Source organism: Myotis brandtii, unplaced genomic scaffold (assembly GCF_000412655.1).
Source record: "Myotis brandtii unplaced genomic scaffold, ASM41265v1 scaffold152, whole genome shotgun sequence".
Classification (NCBI taxonomy): Eukaryota; Metazoa; Chordata; class Mammalia; order Chiroptera; family Vespertilionidae; genus Myotis; species Myotis brandtii.
Window position 1 is genome coordinate 871,630 of NW_005355502.1, and position 14,113 is coordinate 885,742.

Genomic DNA, 14,113 nt, shown 5'->3' on the forward strand with positions numbered 1-14,113 from the left:
AGCAAGGGAGGGGGAGAACAGGGGAGGAGAGAGAGCAGGGGAGGGGAGAGAGCAGGAAAGGGGAGGGAGCAGGGAAGGGGAGAGAGAAGGAGAAGGGGGAGAGCAAGGGAGGGGCGGAAGGGAGCCACCGAATGTGACTCATCTTCCCACCACATCAGGACTGCTCTGCTGAGGGTCCTTTTTCTTTCTTTTCTTTTTTGCTGGGGCCTATGACCCTCCTGTCGTTTGCCCATCTGTCTGCTGCTTCCCACAGGGACTCACCTGCAGAGTTTCCAAGACAATGAAAGTCAAGCCCGGCTGCCTGGGAACAGCGATCCCCCATTATGACGTGCAGGTGAGTTGGCGCCTCTCAAGGTGGGCGATGGGGGAAACAGGCTTTTCCAGTAACTTACGTATTGCATTCTGCATGGAGGAAAAGTAATGAACAGTAAATGCATTTTAATACTATGGAAAAGGAGGAAGGAAGGAAAGGAGAGGGAGAGTTTAATATTCTTATCATGCAGGAAAAAACACTTTGAATAGCTAGCAGTTAGCTGGCCAGTTAGTTATATAAATACTAGAGGCCCAGTGCACGAATTCATGCATGGTGTGGTCCCTTGGCCTGGCCGGTGACCAGGGCCAATAGGGGCCATCTCGCCCAGTCCGGGGGGGAGGGACCACGGGAGGTTGGCCGGCCAGGGGAGGTAGGCTGTGGGAGCACACTGACCACCAGGGGGCAGCTCTTGCATTGAGCATCTTCCCCCTGGTGGTCAGTGCCTGTCATAGCTAATGGCCAGTCATCCCATCATTTGGTCGTCTGGTCATAACAGTTGCTTAGGCTTTTATATCTATATCTATCTATATCTATATCTATATAGATATAGATATACATTTTTAAAACAAAAAATAAGGGTGATTTTGACACTTACTGTTCCTGCTGAGCCGTCTTGGTGTCCACCTTCTTGGTTCGTGCTGCTGACGCGCAAGGGTTTGTAGTGACTCCACCGTGGAGGAGAGCATGGCCCCCAGTGTGTGCGGTCTGCTGGTCAGGAGATGATTCCAAACAGTTCACTGGCACAAACAGCATACAGTCAGTGTGCTGGAGCTGAAACTGTGCTCCTACCTCTATTATTTCTTCAGGTTACATTCCAAGCAATAGAACTTGAGTATGTGTGTCCGTGGCTCCGTGCAGGGCCCTGCAGGTCTGGCGTATAACAGTGTGTGCTCTGTTCCAGGCCACTCCCCTGTGGTGGCCGTCCATGAGCTCTTTTTCTCAGTGCCCCCTGCACTCCGATACAGTCCTGTGACATCAGCAGTTGAAGGCACTGAGACATCGAGCTTAAGTAGCTCAAAGACAACGAGTCAGGTAGCAAGGTCGGAATTTGTGTTTTGATCTGTCTGGTGCCCAAGTTCACGGGCCTCGAAGACAACGGGCGGCTGCTATGCCTCCTGAGCTCCTACAGCCAGACACGTCCCGAGCTCCTCTGGCCCAGGCTCTATGGGGGCTTCACCTAAACCATGCCAGGCAGATGGGTTCACGACCTGGGCTACAAGCACATGGCTTCCCTGGGTTCCGGGTCCATGTGTTCAGCCACCACTAGAGCCCGAGGGCCTCCGTGTGCCCAGTCGGCTCTCCCGGCTGCTGCCCAGGCACCCTGTCCCACGGCTCCTTCTCCCGATCTGCTTCCTCCTGCAGGTCATCGATGACCAGGGCCACGTCCTGCCGCCTGGGGTGGAGGGAGACTTGGGCATCAGGATCAAACCCAACAGGCCCATAGGCATCTTCTCGGGCTATGTGGTAATGAACTCAGGCTCCTCCCCTCTGTCCCTGGTGGGAATAGGGGCTCTGAGAGGGATGAGGGGAGGGTCCCCGAGTTACGGACTTCCCAAGAGGCATTGACAAGGAGTACCCAGGATCTAAGAAGGGTGCTTTGCCAAGAGAGAAGGTGGCCCTCACCCTGCCATCCTTAGCCGAACACTAAGACCTCATCTGAAGAATTGTCTTTATTTGGATGCCCCTTTCCACGCACAAGAACTGCTCCTGGCAGAAAGCTTGCTGCCCGGAAGCATATGCGGTAGCATTCTCCCCAGGGCAGCTCTGCGTCCAAGCCTCACCCCCACTTCCCACCACTGATCCTCTTCACAGCCGTGTGAGCCACATCACACTGGGACTTGGCCACAGAGCTGGGCGTCCCTGTCTTCAGACCTTGGAACATTAGAAACAGGTGATCCTCGAGTCCAGCCGCCTCGCTTTAGAGGCGAGGATGGTGAGACCAGAGATGACAAGGCTCATGCAAGCCTGCCACTGCTGAAAAGTGGGCAAGGAAGGCCTCAAATATTAAACCAAATAATACATTCAGTCATAACAGTGGCTGCCACTTACTGTGTGCTTGCTACATGATGCACACAGTCCTAAGGCACTTCATAGACATTACACTCGTTTAATCTTCCTGATGCCCTTATGAGGTATTTGGAGCCAAATTGCTTGAGTTCAAAACCCTACTCCACTATTTGCTGTGTGAGAAAGTGACTGACCTCTCATGCCTCAGTTTCCAAACCTGTAAACTGTGAATTGTAATACCTCATAGCATGACTATGGTTCTCGAAAGGCATCAGTGTTTGTGGAGCACTTAGAACAGTGCTATGTGAGCGTGTGCAGAAGGAAAGAATTGCCGGAGATCCACATTGTCACCCCCATGATCCAGATGAGGAGACATGGGCCTTGGAGAGGAGGCCAGCAGGGCTGAAGGCGGCTGGAGAAAGAGTCAAGCTGGGGTCAGATCTGGCTTCCGGTCTCCGCTCTGCCATCTGGAATGGCTATTGGGCTTTGGATACGCCTCTTGATCGCTCTAGTCTTCAATACCCATATTTTCCAAATGGAGACGGGAGCCTATGAACTCCCTCTGCCATCTTTGAACCCAAAGACTGACTGTCCAATCCGGAGCCCACACGCCCACACATAAACAAAATACCAAGATGCACCAACAAGGGGTGAACCCCAAGCCTTCTCCCTGTTCAAGAACACCTGCCTCAGCTGAACAGAGGGTCCAGCTGGTATATTTCTAGAACTTTCAGATCTAACAAAGTAGCCATGAAAGCGTCCCATCCACCTTGGCACCCTTAAATGGTGTCATGAAATGGAGCAGGAGCCGGTTAGGCTGACCCTGAAGGGAAGGTGGGCCCCGGCAGGGGAAATGCCCTGGGCACGGGGGCCTGGCTGCCTTGATGTTACCCTTAGACTCGAGCGGGGGTAGGGGGAAACGCTGGGGGAGTAACTGAAACGAAGGGGGAGACCAGCTCCACAGGGCTGGGGTTGACAGGCTCAGGGCAGCCTGCCAGGCACAGTTGTTCAAGTTGTAAAACGCACAACCTGCACGGCTGTTCATGGCAGCCCCGGCCGAGGGCAGAGGGTGTGGGCTTTGCAGGCACAGTAACTGTCATTCTGTGGCCCCAGGACAATCCTGAGAAGACAGCAGCCAACATTCGAGGGGACTTTTGGCTCATGGGAGACCGGGCCATCAAGGATCAAGACGGATATTTCCAGTTCATGGGGCGGGCAGATGACATCATTAACTCCAGCGGGTGAGCTGGGTTCTGGGCCGAGAAGTGTAATCTGGGTCCTATTTCTGATGATTCTAGACCTTGGGCCTGGCCTAGAGGTGGTGCCCAGTCTTCTCTGACAGCTGGGTTCTTCTCCAGGCACCGGATTGGACCTGGAGAGGTGGAGAATGCACTCATGGAGCACCCTGCTGTGGTGGAGACGGCTGTCATCAGTAGCCCAGACCCCATCCGAGGAGAGGTGATGGGGAGCAGCAGGCTAGGGGTGCAGATTTGGGAAACAAGGGTATAAAGTGTGATGGTTAAGAGCATGTACTCTGGCAACTGGACAGCCTGAGCCAAAATCTTGGCCCTCCTGCTTACTAGCTGTGTGACCTGGGACAAGTTGCTTAGCCTCTCTGAGCCTCAGTTTCCCATCTGTAAGATGAAGGGTTGTTTGATGAGTTAATATTTATAAGGTGCTTGGAATAAGATCTGTCACATAGCAAGCACCTCAGAAGGTCACTATTGTTGGCACTTGAATCAGAACTGATCCCTGACCAGAAGAACAGAGGAGGGATTTGAGCCAAGAGATGGAGCCCCTGAGCCATGGATTTTGCAGTGAGAATATGGGGAATATGGAAGAACTTATAATAATGTGGGGTTCTAGAAAAAGGTCCAGGTGGAGTCCACAGGAGCTTGTGGGCGGGGGGGAGGTTCAGGTGCAGAGGTGTGGGTCAATGTCCAGGGACATCTCTGCAGGGTGCAAGCTGACACTGTCATATCTCTGGCAGGTATGGGACATATCACCATGGAAACCATAGCAGCCACTAGGCAAATGGGGCCCAAAGAGGATCCTCTACTGAGAAAACTCTGTGCCAAGCATGGAGCGCAGCCAGGCTGTATATGATGGCATTGTGGTTCCCACGAATTAAGGAAGGCAATCGGATCTCCATTTCACAGCTGTGCAAGCTGTAGCAGGAGGGTTGAACAGATCCTCCGGGTCTGTGGTCCACAGCCTTTATTGTCTTCTCTTCACTTACACCTAGCTTCTCCCTGTCTCACTATTGCCTCTGGGATATGAGGTGAGCCAGGTCTCAACCTGCCATCCTAACTGCCCACCCAATAAGCCATTTGAGAGAGAATTGGACTGTTGGCCATTATTACCACAAGTTTCTCCCTTTTCTTGGCCACAAATACCTGGTGGTACAATGGAGAGAACATAAGATCAGTGGCTGTGGAGGACGTCCTAACACTGACTCTGTCGTATCCCAGGAGGTGACGACGCGCTCTGACCCCTCCTCTCTTGCCCTCGTCCTCGCTGCAGGTGGTGAAGGCCTTTGTGGTCCTGGCGCCACAGTTTCTGTCCCATGACCCGGAGCAGCTCACCAGGGAGCTGCAGCAGCACGTGAAGTCGGTGACCGCCCCGTACAAGTACCCGAGGAAGGTGAGGGCCCTGGCGCCCCCAACGTGAAGGAGCGGTGGTCTCCTCTCATGTTTCCCTTCTCTGGCTGTGGACCAGGACTCTTATTTCAAAGTTCTGCCTGACTATGATCAAGAAAGTCCCCCCAGAACAATCTGGAAACTATTATAGATCCCGAAAGGTAGCTCAGCACTGAGCTCACCCTGATTGAAAACCAGATGCTCCCATAACAAGTTCTCGCCCATATCCAGCCCACATTCCCACTCTCTGCACCAAGGTCTTGCGATATTACTCAGGATTCTCTGGGCTGCAAGCAACAGAAATCCAACTTGAAGTTCATTTCTCACACAACTGGTAAGGCCAGGGAGGTGAGTCCTTAGTCACAGCTGGAACAGGCAGGCCAATGGGGGTCAGGGATGGCTCTTGCCCTGGACTCTCCTTTCAGTATTGGCTTCATTCCTTGAAGTGCTCTCCAGCAGCTCCAAACCCTCTTTCAGCAGCTTTGCAAATCCCAGTAGAAAAAGAGCATCCTTGTCCCCAAAGGACCAGCAAGTCTTCAAGTTGATTCTCATTGGAACAGTTCTGGTCACGTGTCCATTCTTAAACCAATCCCTGTAACCAGGGGATGAACACTGTGATTGGCCAGTTATGGGTCATGCGGTCACCCCTAGAGGGAATGCAGGAAGATGGGAGGAAGGGCTGCCCTACACCAGGACATGGACCGAGTGAGGGAGGGGTGGCTCCCATGGGTAAATGGAAGAGCTGTTATCAGAAAGGGCAAAAAGCATACAATCTACTATAACAGTTTTCAGCTGTTTTTACTGTGGGGCAGGGAACTAAGGCATAGAGGTGGACACGGAAGAGAGGCCCAGTTTTTGGAGTTGGGCACAAGGTAGGACTTTGTCCCAGGGAAGGAATTAATTTCTCTTCTTTTGAGTCTGGGGTAGAAGGTGAGAGCGGCCACATGAAGCCCCTCAGATTCTATGTAACCCAGGTGCTCACTCGCTTGTCCGCACAAGCTGTCCCTGGCGGGTTTCTGAGAGGCAGACTCAGAAGGAGACTAACATGGCAGAAGTTTGTGAGGGAGTCTTTGGGGTGAACTCTTGGGGAAGGGAGGGGAATGGATTGACTGAAGGTAAAGTTGCACTGTGATGGAGCTTAGTGGGGGCCTCAGCCAGCCCCATGGGGAGTCTTGAAGCTAAGACACCCTCTCAATTTCCTGAGCAGCAGCTGGGGAAGGGCCTTACAGCCCCTGTAGGTCAGGCATGGATGCAGGCTGCCCTGGGGGGTGGGGCCCGGGGGCAGGGCCTGGGGGCGAGGCCAGGGGCGGGACCCTGGGAGGGACAACTCTCCTGAGCTGCTGTGCTCCGCAAGGGGCCTGGCGATGGGAAAGTGAGTCTTTCATTCCTGCAGGGGCCTGGGCAGTACATCAGCGTCCACCACACAGACTGGCATTCACCTCCATCACTCACTCAGCAATCTCTCTGTGCCTCACTCTCCCTATCTGTAAAATGGGGATTATGGTGTCACCCCTTCACAGGTTGTTAAAAAGAACAGTTAATGTTTATAAGGTACCTTAGCAAGAATTTAATAAGTATTTTAAAAGCGACTAGAAATCTGACCACAACAAGCATATTATGGATTTTTACTTGTAGCTGAATATCTCTGAGGACCCAGTGGAGAGGGTCCTGTTACACAGGGTAACAGTTTATCCCATAGATGTGTCTCCTTTTACATCTCCCCTTAGAATGCCCTGGTAGCGGTTCTTCCCACACTCTTCCTCCTCCCAGCAACCACCCCATTCTGCTCCCTTCCTCATGATGTGCAGCATCGCTTTCTTCTTAGCATTAAACTGAACCTCCTGTGGTTCCCTTCTACTCTCCACTAACACCCAACGACCAAACAGTAATGTTTTAGGTCATACTGTCTTTGTGGGAACTACTCAGCTCTGCCCTGCAGTGAGAGAGCAGCCAGCCTCAACTGTAAATGAACACATATGGCTGTTGTTTCAATAAAACTTTATTTACAAAAACAGGAAGAAGGGCTGGATTTTGCCCATAGGCTATAGTTTGCCAAACCCCTGCTTTATCCGACTGTGATTTCAACAAATTCTTTCCTTTACAAAGTTAGCCTTGCCTCACAGCAAGTCAGCTGGTGAGAAGATACCTTTTCCATACCAATATCCCTCTTATTATTACTTTTCTTAAACCCAAAACCATCTGACTTCTAGACCAACACTCTGGCAAGCTGAGCCCTACAGCCAGAAGCCTCGGTGAATTCTCTTCCTTGCGCACACCTTAGGATTCAGGAATATTAGAGACGGAAGGGTCTTGAACAGCAAGCATTCCTTCCCCTGGGTCAGAAGGTGGAGGTGGAGAGGTTTTTGAGTTCTGCTGAGGACACACCAACAGAAAAGGATGGAGATGAAATTGAAAACCAGGCTTCCTGACTCTATGCTGCCCACTGTCTCTAGTCCAGATTCAGACCCATGGCTGACATCTTGGGTGTTGCCCCTGCCAAGAACTCAGCCTGCATTTTATCTCACAACAACGCCACAGGGTTGTGGTGATTTTCCATGTGACTCAGTAGGAAAAATGAGTCTCAGAAAAGCCTAGTTCAAAGCCAGGTAGATGGTGGAGGCGAGACTGGAGCGCAGTCTGATGTCAGAGCTCAGGTGTCTGACTCCTGTCCCCTGCACTGCTCTCCCTGCCCCACAGTAAGTCAGAGACCAGTCGGCTCACTCCTATGTCCTGTTCTAGTCACTTTCTTCTCCTTGTCCCAGAGCACTTTCTGAACCTTCCTGTTGCACCTTCTTATGTCCTGGGAGTTTTCCAAACTCAGTAGTCACTCACCTGGAGCCTCCCAGCCCCAGGAGCTTCCCCTCACCTACAGTAATTCCTCAAAAAAATTCAACCTTGTGGAGTCATGGATGGCCAACCCTGGACTGATCTGTCCCAACAGGTGGAATTTGTCTTGGACCTGCCCAAAACGGTCTCTGGGAAAATCCAGCGGACGAAGCTTCGAGAGCAGGAGTGGAAGAGGTCTGGGCCAGCCAGGGCCCCATGACGCCTGCAGGGGTTTCTTCAGGCCCTGCCCTTGTCCCTTCATTCCCTTCGGGCCATCTGCCTTCCTCGGGAGATGTGAGATTCTTTACGACAAGACATCTGAGTTTTGTCTCCCTGATTATGAGCTCAAAATCTTCCATGTTACATGTTGAAAGAAGAAAGGGAGAATGGGGGGGGGGGGGGAGAAGACATATGTAATACTTTCAACAATAAAGATTTTAAATTTTTTTAAAAAGAGGAGCAAAAAGAAGAAGAAAGGGAGGGTGGGGTGAGGGTAAGGAAAGGAGAGGGGAACAGAGAAAAAGGAAAGAAACATGAGAGAGAAAGATTAAAACAGCAATTGAGAAAGAAAGAAAAAGGAGGGAAGGAAGTTGGCATGGAGGGAGGGAGGAAAGATAGAAAGAATTAGAGGGAGAGACAAAAAGAGAACAAAGGAGGAAGGAAGGAAAAGAAAATAAAGATCAACAAAAATAGAAATGATAACGAAAAATGATGGAAGACAGAAGGATGAGAGAGAGGGAGGAGAGGGGAGTATTATTACTCCCATAGATGAACAGACAGACAGACAGACAGTAACCGAGTCAAGCAGAAAACTAGATTTTAGGAAGGAAATAGAATGCCATGGCTCCCCGTCTCCCCCTGAACAGGACCTCCATACAGGCTCAGGAACCCAGACCTTTGGGAGAAATCTATGACCTACTCAAAGTGCAGATTCCGCCCCTCCTCTCTCCACCCACGGCTTGTGTGAAGCAAGCCATAATGTTCACCAGAACATTTCACAAAGATCGGTTTACTATGACTACAATGAAATCACCAACCCCTGTCTATTTCAGGATGAGATCAAGCTAGATCACCACATTCTCTGTGTCCTTCTCTTGTAAAAGCCTTTAGACACCCCAGAAACCCCCAGAACCACGAAGTAATGTTTGCCAAGTCTCTGTGCATAACTTTCCTGGACAATCATGAGTTCCAGAGGGGCCCCAGGCTGACCAGGGCATGTGTTTGTGGCATGAGGTGTCTGGGCTTGTTGCTGTTATTCAGAGAGAGAAGGTGCAACGAACCTGGAGAAGGGCGGTCACCTCACTTCCGCCCAATATTGCTTCAACATCAGATTCCAGTTGTGCAGGGTCAGGGTGGCCCTTATATCACATGGTAGAGTTTACACTTCATGTGGAGCATGATGAACTTGGTGCACTAAGCATTTCTAAATGAGTGCCTGGTAGTGAGTAGTGAGTACATTAAGGGAGAATTTGAAAAATGCTTAGAAGAATTCCTTCTTCTTGAAGCTTGGTGACTTAGTGATTAAGGAAGGTGGAGGGGTAAAGAGGAAGGAGGCGCTGAAGGATGACATCTAGTTGTTTGAGTAGGTAAACTGAGGTGGGTGGTTATAATACAGGGGAACCTTGGTTCTCAAACTTAACGCATTCCAGAACACTGTTCAGGAAGCAATTTGTTTGAAAACCAAATGATCTTTTGCCATTAGAAATAATGTAAATTGGACTCATCCATTCCAGACCTGCAAGTGATTCCCTGTTTTAACCTTTCTTATATATAGCACTACTGGCCTGGTGCACAAATTTTTGCACATTGAAAGGGAATTAATTAGAAGAAATATTTTAATATCACTATTCGCCCTTTCTCTATAATAGAAGTGTCAGAGATTAAAGAAAAGTAGTAAAATGTATATGAAAATAATATATACATTTATTAATAAATAAACAATAACAACATGATATAACAACAACAAAGACATGATGTAAAAACAACAAAAATGTGATATAAAAACATAATATGAAAACAACAAAAACATGATATAAAAACAACATTGATAAAAACAATGACTGGTAAATTGATTAAACTTATTCAAATATCTCCTGTATACCACATTAAGAGTAAAAACATTTTCAGAGTGCTTGACTAATTTCCCTTGTGATGAAGTATTTACAAATTTAACTTTAACGTCACACACTCTTCGAACTCGAGAGAAAGCAATATATAACTGACCATGTCCGAAAACAGTTTCAGGTAGGACTATTCCTACTCTGCCTAGAGTTTGTCCTTGTAATTTATTAATAGTCATCACAAATGCTGGCATCATGGGAAACTGTTTTCAAATATTTAAATGGGAGGACAGTGTCAGATGGGGACAAATCAATTCTTGGAATCAGAACAACCTCTCCTTCTGCAGATCCTATTAATACTTCAGCTTCGATTATGTTATGTTGCAATCTTTTGATAATAAATCTAGTACCATTACAAATTAAGATTTCTCTGTAGCATGATGATTGCACCTACTTTCAATTTTAATTTAAGACACAGCATTCCCAAAAGAGTAATACAATTAAGAACTATTAAGAAATTCAATGGGAAAATTTTCCTTTTCGGCATCATCCATTGAATCAATGGAATCATCACTCAAATAGGTGTGAAAATCTCCATCGAGTATATCCAACATTTCTTCATTTAGTTTATGAATGTGCACATTTTTAGGATAAAGAATTGCATGTTTAGATATATTTTTAATATTATCTATAGATACACTATTTCCAAAGGTAGCTTCAATAATAGGTCCTTTACAAATCATTTCATAGGGGATTTCAATAATATCCATTCCTAAATGAAAACTGCTATCAAGTTTGCCATCTCCAAATTTTACTAACCATCCACTATAATCAGAGTCCTCTGATCTCATACTTGTTTTAAGAGACAACTTTCTGAAACATCCCCAAACACTACAGTACTTTAAACTCGTTTGTACTATGGCCGATCACATAGCATGCGGTACAATACTGAGACATTGTCGAAAATCCCCTCCGAGAAGAACTTTCCCACCAAATGCAACATTCAAATTCATAATTTCTCCTAGTAATCTGTCTATGGCATTTATAGCATGACTGGATGCCATGGTGCATTCATCAATAATGAGAAGTTGGGTCTTTTCAGTGGTTTTAGCAACTTCACTCTTTATATCAAGTCTAGAAATTGAAGTTTTATTTAATGGAATTGGTAATTTATATTGGGAATGAAAGGTGCTTCCACCGAGAAGTAAATTTGCAGCGATTCCTGTAGATGCTGTGGGTAAAACAGTACCCCACAACCTCTAATATAATGTATTAAAACTTTAGTGTGGGGAGCTGCTACAGTGTTTGGACAGGTTCAAGCCTTGGACATCCAAGAAAAAGCATTTGGGGTGTACAGTTTGATCTTCGATGGCAGAAGTTATAGTCTGAAAGGCTGCCAGCTGTTCATCATTCAGAGAATTTATCAAAACCTGTGCCTGTTGTTGTTCCTACGATTCATCACATGTAGTTGTATTCATTAATGAAGGATAGTCCGGAAATTTGAAGTGCAAACATTTCATTCCATGCAATGTGAATACTTCTTCCATTTCGTTAAGGGCATGCATTTCACGGTTCACATAGGCACCTTCTCTTTGGTGTAATTTCCAACAAAAATCTTCAATAAAATGAGATTGAGTCTCATCCCATAATTTGTCTGCCGCAGAAGGACATCCAAACACGCATATATATGCAAAAGGTTGCCGTAGTTGTTTGGGCATATTAAGGATAATCGCATCATCAATTGTATCTTTCCAGATAGTGTCATCGATTAATAATCCTTGATGTTTAGCAGCTTCACAAAATGTATCATAAATTACACCTCCTACAGTTCGCAGATCAGCAAAACTTACCGCACCTTTTACATGCAGAAGCAAAAGTCTAAGGTAATATCGTTCTGGTTCTCTAAAGCTCACAGTGAACAGTCTACCCAATACTTTATTCCCGCCCTTTTGGCATTTTCTCCACAAAGAAGTATTAAACACATAATGCTGTGGAATCTTCCAATAATAATAATTACACACGTTGGAATCTTCTCTATTCAATAAAAACCAAGCCATCAAAGTCAAGTTATGCCTTCTAGCCCTATCTATAACTTCAGCAAAATCATTGGTATGAAAATACAAATTCTGATCATTTGGCAAATGAATAGCTAATCTTGTGATTGCATGAGATTGGTCATGCATTCACATTGCAGAAAGTCTCCAAACAGCCTCAGGAGCGCTCACATACCTGGAGTCAATGAAGTCCTGTACTTCGTCATGATTGATAATATTTTTTTCAGAAATTTGAATATTTGCACAATTGTGCCCTTTATAGACATATTTAAATAAATATTTGACACTCTTAATCTATGTGCAGACTTCAATGTTTATATGACAGTTATATTTGAGGCACAAATATGGGTTATAAGGGACAATCCAAGTGTTACCGGCAACTTTATTTCTAATAGACATGGTGCTACCAGATCTTCTTTTGTATTTGGGATATCCATAAATATTTCCAATGGTCGCATTTTGAAATTCTTTCTGATATCCCTTTGAACATTTTCCATTTTCCATATATGGACTGTTTGGATTTTGTATTCCACATGGTCCATGTACCATATTTGATTTTACAATTTGAAAAAGTCGAGGACACTGGTCTTCATCCGGAATTTCTGCCTTAACGATACGGTCAATGGCATCTTCCATTTGTAATTTGGATTCACTATCTAATATCAATAATATGTGAGCGTGAGGCAGTCTGCATTTCTGAAATTCAATGACATGAATTTTAGTTGTAACTTTGCCAAATAAATCGAATTTACAGATATCATTTAAAAGAGCATTCAGCTTAATATTAAAAACCCTGGCTACCAAGTCAGGTCTGTTTGCAACTTTTTGCCAGCGTTGTAAATTGTTTGTAATATCTGCCCATTTTGGGTTGCACATCACGGTTATGAATAAAGCGGGCTTGCCATACCTCGTTACAATTGCCATAGCATCCTGATATCGCTGCTGCATATTTCTGGGACTACCCTCAAAAGATGACGGAAGTATTATCATTTTACCAATCGGCACATTGTCATTTTCAGATCTAGATGTGAGATGATCCATCAAACCACTATATATTTCAACTCTCAACTTAGATTGGTTTGCTTTAATGAAATTTATCCCATTGGTTTCCATTTTTTAATATGAATCAACAATACACTGTTGAGTTAATTTTCCTGCATTTAAAATAGGATTGAACGTGTCCCGGACGGATAGATGAAATCCATAATACTGCACGTGTGTGACTCGTGTCCTTACATTTCATCCAGTATTATTGTGAATTACATTGTCATCTCTGAGTCTTAATGCAGTATCCATTCCCCAGCCTTTTTCACCATGTGGAAAAAGAATAGGATATGTCATTGCATCTAATGTAGGAAACAGGATACTGATTTGTATCATTTTAGTGGCATTTGGATTATTGGGATCTGGTTTACAATGAATGATCAAGGCCCTTTCAAAAGGAAGTTCTCCATCTTTGTTTCTGAAAATGATGGCAACTTTGGTTACACAGGGAGAATTATATCTACCTGGATCACTGTTACGATCATATTTAATCGCCATTGTTACCTCTGTGGGAGCAATACCTTTCACAGTTGCTTCAGATTGGGCTTCCTTTTCTACCTCATGTAGCATCTTTATGATTTTGTTAATTCACTTATTTCATGCATGAGGTTGTTGATATTGATCATGAGTCTTTCTGAGCAAGCTTGGTATTCTGGCATTGCTAATCTTTTACTCGTCACTTCGGCAGTATCTAAAATATTGAGTTGAGAAAACTTCTGAGAAACACCATCCGAAGGATGTAAAGTTCCAGTACGGTGATAAACTTGTCCGTGTATTCTAAAACAGTATGGCCCATATCCTGATGGTGATGCAATATTTGCACCCATTGAAGCAAAAGCAAAAGAACTATTTATCGAACAAATATTTTCCATGAAATTTTTACTGTCGGAATCTTCGTGTATCATTAATTTTTTAAAATATGCCGGGTATTCTGGAAAATGTACATAATTTGGACAAACTTTACCTTTGCTCCAACATCGAGTAAATTTTCCATCACATGGTTTTTCATTGGACAAATTTAGGGATAGGCAAAATTGACATGTAACAGTCATTCCACCACAATTATGTTCAATAATTGCATCCTCATGTACTCCATTTTCACTGAGAAGGCAGTTCCTACCAGAATTGGTAGTACTTGTTGATGACTGTTCTCTAGATATATTTTGTCAT

At 45.7% G+C, this 14,113-nt stretch overlaps 1 protein-coding gene across 2 annotated transcripts in view; it reads left to right on the plus strand.

The window, feature by feature from the left end:
* Positions 1-8,186, plus strand: part of LOC102259872 (acyl-coenzyme A synthetase ACSM2B, mitochondrial) — a 21,097-nt gene extending 12,911 nt beyond the window's left edge. The window contains exons 10-15 of one of the 2 annotated variants that reach the window (XM_005861485.2): positions 254-334; positions 1,676-1,777; positions 3,434-3,561; positions 3,679-3,778; positions 4,844-4,963; positions 7,901-8,186. In XM_005861485.2, coding sequence (XP_005861547.1) covers positions 254-334; positions 1,676-1,777; positions 3,434-3,561; positions 3,679-3,778; positions 4,844-4,963; positions 7,901-8,005 — 636 coding nt within the window. In that variant the 3' untranslated portion in view covers positions 8,006-8,186. The remainder of the gene's footprint in view (positions 1-253; positions 335-1,675; positions 1,778-3,433; positions 3,562-3,678; positions 3,779-4,843; positions 4,964-7,900) is intronic. The other variant, XM_005861484.2, reaches the window with a different exon arrangement.
* Positions 8,187-14,113: the final 5,927 nt, after the last annotated feature.